The 14,833-nt window shown below is 47.4% G+C and overlaps 1 protein-coding gene across 1 annotated transcript; it reads left to right on the top strand.

The window, feature by feature from the left end:
* The first annotated feature begins 2,057 nt into the window (after positions 1-2,057).
* Positions 2,058-6,027, top strand: LOC140386463 (protein FAM187B-like). The gene has a single exon (XM_072468831.1). It carries the CDS (start codon positions 2,193-2,195, stop codon positions 3,411-3,413), a length of 1,221 nt encoding a protein of 406 aa, XP_072324932.1. The 5' UTR covers positions 2,058-2,192; the 3' UTR covers positions 3,414-6,027.
* Positions 6,028-14,833: the final 8,806 nt, after the last annotated feature.

The following is a 14,833-nucleotide window of genomic DNA, read 5'->3' as shown; positions in this document are numbered from 1 at the left end:
CTGTCCTCCAGTCCTCTGGCACTATTCCTGTAGCCAATGATGACATAAAAATCAAAGCCAAAGGTCCAGCAATCTCTTCCCTGGCCTCCCATAGAATCCTAGGATAAATCCCATCAGGTCCCGGGGACTTATCTATTTTCAGCCTGTCCAGAATTGCCAACACCTCTTCCCTACGTACCTCAATGCCATCTATTCTATTAGCCTGGGGCTCAGCATTCTCCTCCACAACATTATCTTTTTCCTGAGTGAATACTGACGAAAAATATTCATTTAGTATCTCGCCTATCTCTTCAGACTCCACACACAATTTCCCATCCCTGTCCTTGACTGGTCCTACTCTTTCCCTAGTCATTCGCTTATTCCTGACATACCTATAGAAAGCTTTTGGGTTTTCCTTGATCCTTCCTGCCAAATACTTCTCATGTCCCCTCCTTGCTCGTCTTAGCTCTCTCTTTAGATCCTTCCTCGCTACCTTGTAACTATCCATCGCCCCAACCGAAACTTCACACTTCATCTTCACATAGGCCTTCTTCTTCCTCTTAACAAGAGATTCCACTTCCTTGGTAAACCACGGTTCCCTCGCTCGACGCCTTCCTCCCTGTCTGACCGGTACATACTTATCAAGAACACGCAGTAGCTGATCCTTGAACAAGCCCCACTTATCCAGTGTGCCCAACACTTGCAGCCTACTTCTCCACCTTATCCCCCCCAAGTCACGTCTAATGGCATCATAATTGCCCTTCCCCCAGCTATAACTCTTGCCCTGCGGTGTATACTTATCCCTTTCCATCATTAACGTAAACGTCACCGAATTGTGGTCACTGTCCCCAAAGTGCTCTCCTACCTCCAAATCCAACACCTGGCCTGGTTCATTACCCAAAACCAAATCCAACGTGGCCTCGCCTCTTGTTGGCCTGTCAACATATTGTTTCAGGAAACCCTCCTGCACACACTGTACAAAAAACGACCCATCTATTGTACTCGAACTATATATTTTCCAGTCAATATTTGGAAAGTTAAAGTCTCCCATAATAACTACCCTGTTACTTTCGCTCATATCCAGAATCATCTTCGCCATCCTTTCCTCTACATCCCTCGAACTATTAGGAGGCCTATAAAAAACTCCCAACAGGGTGACCTCTCCTTTCCTGTTTCTAACTTCAGCCAATACTACCTCGGAAGAAGAGTCCCCATATAGCATCCTCTCCGCCACCGTAATACTGCTCTTGACTAGCAGCGCCACACCTCCCCCTCTTTTGCCTCCTTCTCTGAGCTTACTAAAACACCTAAACCCCGGAACCTGCAACATCCATTCCTGTCCCTGCTCTATCCATGTCTCCGAAATGGCCACAACATCGAAGTCCCAGGTACCAACCCACGCTGCCAGTTCCCCTACCTTGTTTTGTATACTCCTGGCATTGAAGTAGACACACTTCAAACCACCTACCTGAACGCTGGCCCCCTCCTGTGACGTCAAATCTGTGCTCCTGACCTCTATACTCTCATTCTCCCTTACCCTAAAACTACAATCCAGGTTCCCATGCCCCTGCTGGTATAGTTCCAGCATAACCTCCCTGCTCTTAAACTCTATTCCTCCGCTAATAAAAGCAAGTAAACCGCATGCCTTCTTAACCACTGTATCCACCTGCTCTGCTACTGCAAGGTCCGTGTACATGCACACCCAGATTCCTCACTGTCAGCTCAGGTCGCGGCAGAAAGGCACCAAAATCTTAAATAAGCTGAACCACATCCTCCCTGTCATCCGAACCCCACACAGTTTGCCTTTCACTGACAATGTCTACACAGGTTTAATGTTAAAGGGGAGGGGGGCTTTGAGGAGAGACATGAGGTGATTTCTCTTCTTCGCAGAGGGCTGTTAGGATGGCAGAGAAGTTGTGGGTCAGTTCATTTGAGTTTTTGGCGCCGTTCTACCTCGGCCTGAGCTGACAGTGAGGAAGTGACAGAACGATGTGTGGCCCCTGTTTGGGGTGGAGAGAGTGGGTCAGAGGAAATGACCATTGTTGCAGCAATTGTTCACCTACCTCACTGTGGTTGGCTGGGTGATTGTCCATCTCTCTGGGGGTTCTGTCTCTAGGGGGTTCTGTCTCTAGGTCTCTCTCGGGCCCCCAGTCTAAACAGTCACTCTCGTTGGGAAAGGTGTGAACAATATTCCCTGGGTGGGAATTTGAGTGATGCTGCTCCCAGCTCTCTCCATCCTGGCTCTGGTCATGGACAAGCTGCTGCCAGTACCCGGCGGCCAGGACGGCTCCTGCTTGCCTCCCCAAGCCTGCCAGATCCCCCTGCTGAGCCGGAACGCGGCCACCCTGGTGTGTGTGGTGGGGCCTGTGCAGGAGGGGCCGGTCGCCTGGTTTTATGTGAACAGTTCGGATGCAGAAGCCAGGGCGCAGCTGCTGCTGGGGGAGGGCAGCCAGGGCGCCCCCAGCCAGGACGCCCCCAGCGCACAGCTCCAGCTGCTGCGATCCCGCTCGGAGGTGAAGGACGACAACCTGATCATCAGCCCGCTCGCCCTGTCGGACTCCGGCATCTACTCGTGCAGAGCGGCCGACAAAACGCTGGCCTATTACGAGGTGGACGTGCAGGATGTGGACAGTGTGCATGTGTCGGACAGGTGGCTGGGCCAGGCGGCGCTGCCCCGGCTCAGGGTGCAGCTGGGCAGGAGGCGCCTGCAGATGTTCACCCTGTGGAATTCCTGGCAGGAGTGTGACCGCTGCTCCTCCCCGGGCCAGAGGAAGCGCCTGGGGTACTGCTACGCCCGGGCCGCCGGGGCGGCAGGGCCGCCGCTCCCCTGCGGCCTGCAGGCGCTGCGGGAGGGGCGGCGGCTCCCCCGCCGGGGCCCCGAGCTCGCCCTGGCGGCCTGCCACGTCCCCTGCGCCACCGGCCCCTCGCCCGAGGACCAGCTCCGCCGCCTCGAGCTTCCGGGGAGGCGCTTCGTGCTCCTGGACCAGGCCCCGGTCCTCCTGCTGGAGACGCGCCTGGTCACCGTCCACAGCAACGTGACTTTCCGGTGCCCCGGGGCCTCCATCTACAGCCCGGTGTCCTGGCAGTGGAATTCCACCCAGGTGGGGGGCCTGGAATCCCCCCAGGAGGCGGCCGACACACATTCCCTGGATCCAGGCACCGGCGGGAGCGTTTACACCATCACCGACACCCAGCTGACAGACCAGGGACTCTACCGATGCTTCGTGTCGGAGAGACTGGCCGCCTCCTTCCACCTCAGGGTCTTCAACCCCTTCAGGACGCACAGGCGGGTGGGCGGCAGCGCCATGGGGCTCATCTGGACCACCCTGGCCTGCGTGGGTCTGACCTCTTTCACTCTCATCTTGCTGACCCTCCTCTACACCTACTGTAGCCAAATCCGCCGGCACCAGAAAGTCACAGGGTCCTGGCTCTGACCATCCTCCTCCTCCTGGCAAAGATTCACACACACTCACAGATTGTGAAAGGCTCCAGCACAACCAACTGGGAGAGGGTAAAGTGTCAGCAGAGCCCATCTCAGTGCCACAGGGAGATTGTGACAAATAGTGTGTTAGAGAGTGAGACAATGTGAGGAGAGTGTGAGGGACAGAGTGTGTGTGAGAGACAGTGTGGGGAGAGATTGTGAGGAGTGTGTGAGAGAATGTGGAGTGATTGAGAGAGTGTGTGAGACAGTGTGAGTGTGGAGAGAGAGAATGTGGAGAGTGAGAGGAGAGAGAGTGTGTGAGTATGAGGAGACAGTGTGAGGAGAGAGAGTGTGTGAGTGTATGAGGAGACAATGGGAGGAGAGTGTGTGAGAGTATGAGGAGACAATGGGAGGCGAGAGGGTGTGTGAGAGAAATTGTGTGTGAGAAACAGTGAGTGAGAGACAATTGCAGGAATTGTGCTGCCCATTTCACAAGGGGTATGGGGCATCCTCATTACATCAATGTTGTCCACCTTTCTTTCCCCCCCCCCCCCCTTTTGATCGGGAAGACATTTTTAAAGTCATTTACTGTGTTGTTGAAATGTGTTTGATCTTTAATATCGAAATTGTATGTATTAAACCACAGGTGTTAGTGACCTTTAGTTGCAGTCAGACCTCACTTTACACATCTCTTTATTACATTTTAAAAATGTGTTGCCGAGCATTTGATCAAAGGACTCACGAGGGTCTCACGTGGCAAGGATACTGGACAGAAACCCCAATATTTTATTTTAATTTTGTAAGACTGTGAGGAAAGGATACCTTGCTCCAGGAGTGATTTCACAAAGAAATAGGGATATGGTTTATTAAAACAAACTTTATTACTAACACAGTATTAAAATATCTTTAACATCATATCAGAAAATAGCTTACAATTACCCCTTAAACAATGCTAATTCTTACAGCGAATACAATAACCCTTAACTGCGATCTTTATTCCCACTCTAAACTCCATCTAAACAGTCTTGTATTTCGATCTTTAAACTTTTCCAAAAACTTTAATGGATTACGGTCTATATACACAATTGCCTCCCATGAATTGTTAGCAACATAAATGTCAAATGTTGTAACGCCAATGGCAAACTTCATGTCTTCCTCTCGATAGTTGAATATTTCTTTTGATGAATATTTCGTTTCCGAGAAAAATAACCAACAGGCCTTTCGATTCTTTCATCATCTTCTTGCAACAATACTGCACCAAGGTGACTGTGTGGAGTTTACTTTTTCCCCGTGTCTGCGTAGATTTCCTCCGGGTGCTCCAGTTTCCTCCCGCAGTCCAAAAGTTGTGCAGATGGTGGATTGGCCACACTAAATTGTCCCTTCCTGTCCAAAAAAGGTTAAGTGGGGTTACTGGGTTACACCGATAGGGTGGATGCATGGACTTAAGTAGGGTGCTCTTTCTCAGGGTCAGTGCATATTCAATGGGCTAAATGGCTTCCTTCTGCACTGTAAATTCTATGAACACCCACATCACTCATATTAATTGCCACCTTAAATTGCTTTACACAATTAGGTGTCTCAAACACTGGTGCAGTGATTAACACAGTTTTGAGGTTATCAAATGCCTCCTGACATCCACTGAAAGTGCCTGTGTTTTTTCAAAAGTTCACTCAGAGGAACAACCCACTGATAGAAACCACTCATGCCCAGAAATTCCAGAACTTCTCTCCTCATTGATGGTATTGGAAGCTCCCATAATAGATTTTTTTTCACATCCCGTGGGCCATCTGACCACGTCCAATTGTATGGCCTAAGAATATGACTTGAGCTTTCACAAATTCACTTTTAGCCAAATTTACCACCAATCCAGCATCCTGTGGTCGATTGAATAATTTCTTTAAATGTTCCCAATGCTTCTTCCTGTTTGAGTGAACACCACCAAATCATCAATGTACACTGCACAATTGTTTTGTCCAGAAATGACCTTGTTGATTAATCATTGGAATCATCATAGAATAGGGTCATAGAATCCCTACAGCCCAGAAGGAGGCCATTCAGTCCAATGAGTCTGTGCAACCCTCTGAAAGAGCAATCAATCCAACCCTACTTCCCCACCCTATCCCAATCACCCCTTAACCTAACCTGCACTAAGGGCCAATTTAGCATGTCCAATCCACCTCACTATTCTTCATTCCAAATGGCGTAACTTTAAACTGATACAGACCATTTGGGGGTCACAAAAGCCAAAACTTCCTTCACACTATCTGGTTAAGGTACTTGTCAATATCCTTTAAGCAAGTCATGTTTGGTAATAAAATTCACTTGGCCCACCCTTCCAACACAGTCTTCCAAAATGAGAAATAGGATACAAATGTGACTTTGTAACTGCATTGACGTTTCTGTAGTCCACACACAATTGTTGTGTTCTATACGGTTTTGGTACCATCACAATAGGTGTGCTCCAATCGGTACAGCTCACTTCAATGATATCATTCTTAAGCAAGCTTTCAATCTCCTTTTGTACCTGTGCTTACTTTAATGGATTAATCCTGTATGGATGTTGTTTAATTGTAATACCATTTCCTACACCTACATCATGTATAATTACTTTAATACTTCCCAATTTATTTCCACATTCAGGTCTATGTGACTGTAATTTTTTTTAAAGATATTTTTGATTTTCTTCTGAAGATAACTCAATAATTTATCCCAATTTCTTATTACTTTATCTCTTCTCTCTGAGTTACATCACATAACTTAGGGGCTGGTTTAGCACAATGGGCTAAACAGCTGGCTTGTAATGCAGAACCAGGCCAGCAGCACGGGTTCAATTCCCGTACCGGCCTCCCTGAACAGGCGCCGGAATGTGGCGACTAGGAGCTTTTCACAGTACCTTCATTGAAGCCTACTTGTGACAATAAGCGATTATTATTAGTATTCTAACATCTCCTTTCCATCTCTATCAAAATGCGTTTTCAGCATGACACCTTTGTGAGTTTTCTTTCTATCTAGCATTCTTATCAAATAATTCACCACACTCAATTTCCTTTCAATTTGATAAGGCCCACTTAATCTTACTTTTAATGGTTCACCTATCATTGGTAACAATACTAATACTTTCTCCCCACTAACGAAACAACCAATGTTTGATTTTTTTTTAGCCACCTCTTTTTCTCATCACATGTTATGACAATTTTAAATTCTTTCTAGCCAGTCCTAGTTAATATATCTCCCTAACGTTTGACACATAGTCCAACAACATAGTCTCCAACTGTTGACTCATCAATTTCTCTTTGATAAATTAAAGTGGTCCTCTCATCTCATGACCAAAGATCAATTTGAAAGGACTGAATTTAGTTGAATCATTAGGTGCATCCCTAATTACAATTAGTACAAATGGAATTCCTTTATCCCAATCCTCTGGATAATCCTGACTATAGGCTCCCAACATGGTCTTTTAAATTTGATGCCACCTTTCTAATGCCTCTTATGATTCCGGATAATACGCAGTTGAGTTAAATTGCTTTATTACTAAACTATCCATAGCTTCCCTGAATAACTTCAACATAAAATTGGATCCCTGATAGATTGAATTTCGTTTGGTAGTCTGTATCTAGTTTAAAAACAAATAGTTTCTTAATGGAATGGCCTCTAGAAATCATATAATAAAATAGAATCCCTAGAGTGCAGAAGGAGGCCATTCAGCCCATCGAGTCTGCACCAGCCCTTTGAAAGAGACCCTGTCCCTGTAACCCAGTAACCCTTCCTACCCATTTGCACACTAAGGGGTAATTTAACATGGCCAATCCACCTAACCTGCACATCTTTGGACTGTAGGAGGAAACCAGAGCACCCAAGGGAAACCCACGTAGATAGTCACCCTAGGCCGGAATTGAACCTGGGTCCCTGGAACTGTGAGGCAGCATTGCTAACCACTGTGTCACCATGCCACCCAACCTAGTAGACACATCCAATATGGGCAACAAATAATGATTCCCACGTTTGGTTTTAGGTACCACTCAATCAATTAGGATGGTAGTAAAAGGTTCCTCAAATGCTGGAATGGTATTAAAGGTGTTGGTTTGATTACCACTTGAGATTTCCCCATTGCCTGACATATGTGACATGTATGGTAAAATTCCACAGCATCATTACGCAGTCTAGGTGAATAAAAATGTTTTGGTACTTTTTCAGTTTTCCTTCCTCTTAAATAAACCCAACTGGAACCTTATGCACTACCCGCAAAACCTCCTTTCTATAACCTATTGGTAATACCACTTGGTGAACTCCTCCCCATTTCTCATCTGCCTGAATATGTAAAGTGCTCCATTTGCTCATTAATACATTATTTCTAATGTAATAACACTCTGCTATGCACTCAGATTCTATTTCTGTATAAGCTTTCTGATTCAACTCCTTCATCTCTGAATCGTTCTGCTGTAATTCTACCAACTTGCTTGAACTAACGATATCCACTTCATCCATCACCTGCTCATGTTCTTGATCAAACATGGTTTATCACAACTGAACTCTAGCCTCCCTATCTGTACTTCTCAAGTTCTCATTCTCCTGTCTCGGCCTATGTCTTTGTGATCTTGTCACCACACAATCAGAAAACACTCCAAGGACAGCATGGTGGTGCAGTGAGTAACACTGCTGCCTCACGGCGCGGAAGTTCCAGGTTCGATCCCGACTCTGGGTCACTGTCCGTGTGGAGTTTGCACATTCTCCCCGTGTTTGCATGGGTTTCGCCCCCACAACCCAAAGATGTGCATGTTGGGTGGATTGACCATGCTAAATTTCCCGTTAATTGGAAAAAATGAATTGGGTACTCTAAATTTTGAAAAAAATGAAACACTACAGGATATGCTTCTTGCAACACCTCCATTGTTTGTCGTTGTACTGGCTTCTCAGTAGGCATCACTCTCACCTGTGATCTAGTTTTATTCCTGAAAAAGTTAATTTTTCTATTACTCCTACACCACGTATCCCCTTTTCACCAGACTCTCTAACCTTACCTTATATAGTGGCACACTGCTCCTCTCACCACACTACTACTCTCACCACTAATCCCACATATTACCACCTTGCCTGGAAATACTCCTTCCAAACTGCATATTTCCTTGTCTCTTACCATTAAAGATTGACTTGCTCTGTATCCCTTAAGCACTTAATATCGTTACCTACTCCACCTTGTACACCTGAGTAAATATTACCCTCACAAATAAGATCCTTAAAAGGTTCTAGCACCTGCATATCCATCAACCTCTGAAGAGGTTGTACACTTGCACCTCTTCCACTGGAACAATGGTTTTTCTTTCCTTTTAATAAACCCTACTACTGGCTTATCTTGTTTTAACGAGTCTGTCTTTCCAGTGCTTTTCTTAAGCCACCAACACTGCGACTTCATGTGTCCAACTTTATCACAATAAAACACTTAAGCTTTCTTATAACAATTCCATTATCATAGGTTTCCTTTTAAATCTGTGGAAAACTCTCCTTAATATCACCAACTCAACCTCCTTTGCCTCAACAACCTGTGAATATCTGATTTCCCCAGTTTCTATCCTTCACAGATTGAAATTGATGTTGAAAACCAGATTTTGCTTTGTGAACTAATGCAAAATCATCTGCCATTGCTGCTGCCAGTCTAGCAGTTTTGACACTTTGGTCTTCCACATGTGTTCTGTTGCTAACTTTTGCCTTAGTTTAATTGCTCTGTTTTATCACCTTTGCTCTTGAGTTGCCAGGTATCTTTATGATACCGCCACGTGGTTCAAGTCCAAGTAATGATCAATAATCCAACACACTGCTTAGTAAGATTTAAATCAAAGCACATTTATTATACACAGTAATCACTACTCATGTACAAATTCTACGTCCAAGCTACTTCTACAGCTAACAGGCCAATACTTAACTTGCAACTGGCCCACCAGGTCAGGGAAACAAATGGCCTTTCGTTCGGATTCTGAGCCTGCGGGATTCGAAGTTGGTACAGATTGGTAGCTAGGAGCGCCTATCTCGTAGCGAGCGTTGAAGTAAGACTTACAGTTTTTGAGCGGCTGTTGAAAAGTTAAGTGAGCTGGAAGAGAGGTGGAAGAGAGCGCCTTGAACTTGGGGCTCAATTCGTATAGTCCCCAGGGGCTTCCCGCATTTCGGGGCGGACCCTGTACCTGTTCCCAAGTGATTGGACTTTGTCCCAATCACTTGGTTCGATTTTCTCCAATGCTGGAGCGGTTCCCTGATCGATGGGCGGTCTTGAGGTGGTCATTCACCTCCTTTTGTGTAGGCTTCTGCTGGCGCTGAAGAGTCTGGTTTTGCTTTATGTGTCAAAATGGTGCTTATTGTTCCCGGGGATTGCTCATTAGTATGCAGATGGCTGATGTTTTGTTATGCTGATGGTTGCTGGTATCGATCTTGTCTGGCCTTTCCAGAGGTAAATACACAGTCAACCTGCAGCTGCTAGTTTTTGTCCTGTTGGCTGACTTTCTCATCAGCCTTTGCCGTTCGCCATTTAAAATCGGGAGTTAGCCATTTTAAGTGGCGACAGTTCTCACTACTATGTGAGGTGAATCTTCAAATTCCTCCAAAATGATAATTTCCCTAAGAACATTATTCTATTTTTAATGCTCTTATCCACCTTTCAAGATTATTTTCTTTAATTCTTTTGAAATCTAAGTATGCCTGACCTGATTCTTTCCTTAGACTTCTAAGCTTCTGTTTGTACTCTTCTGGCACTAATTCATATGCAATTAATATTGTTTTCTCACCTCATCATAATCCCTAGATACCTCCTCTGATAGTGATGCAAACAGTTCACCAGCTCTACCTACCAACTTTGTTTGAACCTTTGGCCGATTCAATTATTTCGCCACTTTCTCAAATGCAATGAAAAAGCCTTCCACATCTTTTTCATCGAACCTTTGAATATATTTGATGAGGAAGTGTTTCTGCTTCCTCTAGACTTTCCTCAGCTTCTGCCTTTAACTCCAACATTTTCCCATGTTTGCAGTTCCAGTTTCCAAAGTTCAAATTCTCTCTTCTATTTCTTCTATTCCCCGCCCCCCCCCCACCGCCCCCATAAACAAGGTAACCATCTTTTCAACCTCCTTGAAAAATGCTTTCGGCAGGCACTGAAAAATAAACAGAAATCGCAACAACACATTAATTTTAATTGCCTGTACCCGACCTGCCAGCAACAGAGGGAGACCATCCCATCTTGCCAGATCCGCTTTCACCCTCCCCGCCAAACTAGTAGCATTGTACCTATGGAGCCCCCCCAATCCCGTGCCACCTGCACTCCCAAATATCTAAGGTGAGTCCCCGCCCTATGAAATGGTAGCCCCCCCACCCCCACCCCTGGCCAAGGCACCACAAAATATTCACTTTTATCTAAATTTAGCTTAAACCCCAAAAAAGATCCAAACACTCGAAGCAGCTCCAATATGCCACCCATCGACACACTCGGTTACGATACATACAACAGCAAGTCCTCTCACCACACTACTCCCCTCCCCCCACATCACTTCCGTTCACTGGCCTTTCCTTTCCCCCCCTCCCAGTCCCAGGAAAACACTAAAACCCAAACATCTCAACAAAATAAAATAAAACCATCGTAACAAAGAATGCCAATCAAAAATCCTAACCTCCATAAAAACGTGAAGTAAAAAATAACAATGTAGGTCAAATAAGAAACATTTATTCATACTCCCAACTCCCCATTCACAGTCCACAACCCCTCTTCAGTTCCAGTTTTCACTTCTGTCCCAAGCCTTCTGCCTTCACGAACGCCTCCACCGTCTCGAAGTAGAAATCTCTGGCGTTGTAGGTCACCCTCAGCTTTGCTGGATGCACCACTCCAAATCGCACCCCGCTGTTTTATAATGCCATCTTCACTCAGCCGAAAGCCGCTCGCCTCTTTGCCAGCTCCACATGGTAACTGTAAACACCAGCACCATCCCACTGCACCTCCGCTTCTGCTTCGCCCAGTTCAAAACCTTCTCCTTCATGTGGTACTTGTGGAAGCAGATCACTGCCCATGGCGGCTCATTTAACTTTGGCTTCGGCCTCAACGACCGATGGGCTCGGTCCAGTTCATACCGAGAGGAATCCTCTCCCTCCCCCATCAGCGCCACCAACACCTTGGCAAAGTACTCCATTAGCCTCGAGCCCTGCACTCCCTCGGGCAAGCCCACAATCCTCAAATTTTACCCCCTCGAGCGGTTCTCCAAGTCCTCCAGCTTTGCTCGAAGCCCCTTATTTACCTCGACCACCCTCTACAGCACGTCCCTCATCGAGGTGAGCTGGTCACTGTGCTGCGACATGGCCTCCTCCTCTTCCTTCATCTCCTCGCCCAGTTCCCTGACCTCAGTCGATGTGATCGCCACAGCTACTCTCACCGGGGCAATTGCCTCCTCCACCAACGCCTTCAAAGCCACTTTCATCTCCTTCCTCAACACCTCCATGTGCTTCGCAAACTGCTTCTCCAGCTCCAAAGACATCACCTCAGTCATCTTCTCTGCTGTGAGTAGTGCGGCCCCACCCAGCAGCCCAGCCTCTGCTATCTTGCCAGCTCCCTGGCTGGCTCTCTTAATCGACGGTGAACACTCACTCCCTCCCTTCTTCATGGCTGTTTTCCTTAAATCTTTTGACATCCTTTGCCTTCCTTATATCTTCCTACATTCAATCATTCAGAAATTGTCCCCTGGAACGGACTTTAAAACTCCTAAAAACACATGCGGCTTCCCCTCTACATGCCGCCACCGGAAGTCAACCGCTATCTTTATTCCCACTCAAACAACAACAAAGAAAAACATCTTGGCTCTCAATCCACTGTTTATTAAAATTTTTATTAGAATTTTCCAATTTTAACAATTTGACAATTAGACATATAAAAACACACCATATTTACAGAATGAGACGTTTCTTATGTACAATTTACATGTCCCCCTTTCATCGGCCCTCACCCTTCCTTGCTCCCCCTCCCTCCCCCACCTCCTCCCCTGTTGATAGCCAGACTCCATCTTGGCCCCTTCTGTCAGGTGTGTTATATTGCGATTGTTGCTGTTTCCCCTATGGCTTGCTGGGAGGGGGGTATCTGCCCACCCCCTGTCGCTCTTTTCCCATATCCCTTCCTGATACTTCTCTGGGTTCCTTCCTTGCTGCCCCCCCCCCCCAACCCCTTGTTCCTCTCTGCTCTGTGCGCTCTTGTCTGCCCTTATTGGTCCCCCCCTCTCTTCCTAATCGCTATTGGCTTTGAACAGGTTTTGGAACAGGTTGATGAATAGCCCCCACACTTTGTGAAAGCCCTCGTCCGACCCTCGGAAGGTGAACCTGATCTTCTCCAGGTGGAGAAATTCCGACATGTCTGCCAGCCTGTCTGCCACTGCGGGTGGTGCTGCTGATCGCCAGCTGAGCAGGATTTCCCAGCGTGCGATTAAGGAAGCAAAAGCCAGGACACCAGCCCTCTTCCCCATTTGTAGTTCTGGCTGGTCCGGCATCCCGAAGACTGCCACGCTCAGACACCGTTCCACCCTCACCCCCACAACCTTGGACATCGCTTCCATGAAGACTGTCCAGAACCCAACAAGTCTGGGGCACGCTCAGAACATGTGCCATGGTTGGTCGGGCCTCCTTGGCACCTCCGCCTCTGGGAAGAACCTGTTCATTCGGGTTCTGGTTAGGTGCGTTCTGTGAGGCTTAGCCTTGCACAGGAGGAGGTGGAGTTGGCCCTACTTAGTGCTTCGCTCAAGAGTCCCCACCCTACTTCTGTCCCAAGTTCATCCTCCCATTTCCATCTTGCTCTGTCTAATGGTGTCCTTGCCCTTTCTAAAAGTTGTCCATACATGTCCCCACAGTTCTCTTTCTCCATACTATCCGCATCCAGCAGTTCTTCCAGCAAAGTGTCTCTTGGGACTCGAGGGTTACCTCGTCGTCTCCTTTCAGAGAAAGTTTTTGATTTGGAAGTGTCGGTGCTCCTGTCCTTTCGGTAGCTCCAGTCTCTTTATTAGCTCGTCGAGGGTTGCGAGTCTGTCCCCCATGTAAAAGTCCCTGACCGCTAACATTCCCCATCCTGTCTCCACTTCTTAAGAGTGGCGTCCAGCATGGCTAGTGGGAATTTGTGGTTATCACAGATGGGGGCCATGGTGGTTAAGCCAAAGTGGTGTCTCATCTGGTTCCATGTTTTCAACGTGGCTACCACCACTGTGCTGGAGGTGTATTTTGCCGGGAGGGATGGGAGCCCTGCCGTGATGAGGGCTCGGATGGTCGTTCCTGTACAGGAGGACTCCTCCAGCCTCACCCATTTTGTACTCGGTTCCCTTACCCATCCCCTCATTCTCTCGGCTGTAGCTTCCCAATGGTATTGTTGGAGGTTCAGAAGGGCCAGGCCACCCATGTTTCTTCTCCTCTGCAGTGAAGTCTTGAGGATTCTTGGATTCTTCCCCCCTCCCCCCCCCCTCTCCCCTCCCCCCCCTCTCCCCCCCCCCCCCACCCCCCACCCCCCAACCCCACACAAATGCCATGATCATTTTACCTATTCCTTGGAAAAAAAAGCCTTGTCTATGAAGGTCGGTATGGATCTAAACAGGAAAAGGAACCTTGGCAGTACGTTCATCTTGATCGTCTGCACTCTCCCTGCCAGAGAAAGGGGGAATGCATCCCATCTCTATAGGTCCTTTTTAACTTCCTCTGCCAAACTGGTCAGACTCCACTTCGGGATCTGTGTCCAGTTGTGGGCTATCTGGATCCCCAGGTAGCGGAATTTGTTTTGGGCTAGTTTGAATGGTAGACCCCCAAGTTGAAAATGAAAATGAAAAGAAAATCACTTATTGTTACAAGTAGGCTTCAAATGAAGTTACTGTGAAAAGCCCCTAGTCGCCACATTCCGGCGCCTGTTCGAGGAGGCTGGTACGGGAATTGAACCATGCTGCTGGCTTGCCTAGGCCTGCTTTAAAAGCCAGCTCTTTAGCCCTGTGCTAAACCAGCCCCTAATATTCGCTTATTGTCACAAGTAGGCTTCAATGAAGTTACTGTGAAAAGCCCCTAGTCGCAACATTCCGGCGTCTGTTCGGGGAGGCCGGTGCGGGAATTGAACCTGCGTTGCAGGTGTTGTTCTGCATTGCAAGCCAGCTGTTTAGCCCACTGTGCTAAACCAGCCCCTAATCTGTCCCTCCCCCGTTTGGGTTCACCGGGAATGCCTCACTCTTGCCCAGGTTGAGTTTGTAGCCCGAGAAGGCCCCAAACTCTTCCAGGAGCTTCATGATTACTTTCAAACCATTCTGCAGGTATGAGATGTAGAGGAGCAGGTCATCCGCATAGAGTGAGACTCTGTGCTCTGTGCCTTCTCTTCGGATGCCCTTCCAGCCTTTTGTGTCTCGCAGAGCGATTGCCAGGGGTTCGACAGTCAGAGCGTGGACAGCGGGCATCCCTGCC

This window comes from Scyliorhinus torazame, chromosome 12 (assembly GCF_047496885.1).
Source record: "Scyliorhinus torazame isolate Kashiwa2021f chromosome 12, sScyTor2.1, whole genome shotgun sequence".
In the NCBI taxonomy this organism is placed as follows: Eukaryota; Metazoa; Chordata; class Chondrichthyes; order Carcharhiniformes; family Scyliorhinidae; genus Scyliorhinus; species Scyliorhinus torazame.
This window is presented reverse-complemented; position numbering and strand designations above follow the sequence as displayed.

What these genes read in the sequence shown, in the direction of transcription:
- LOC140386463 (XM_072468831.1), top strand. Translation starts at nt 2,193, where the DNA reads ATGCTGCTCCCAGCTCTCTCCATCCTGGCTCTGGTCATGGACAAGCTG.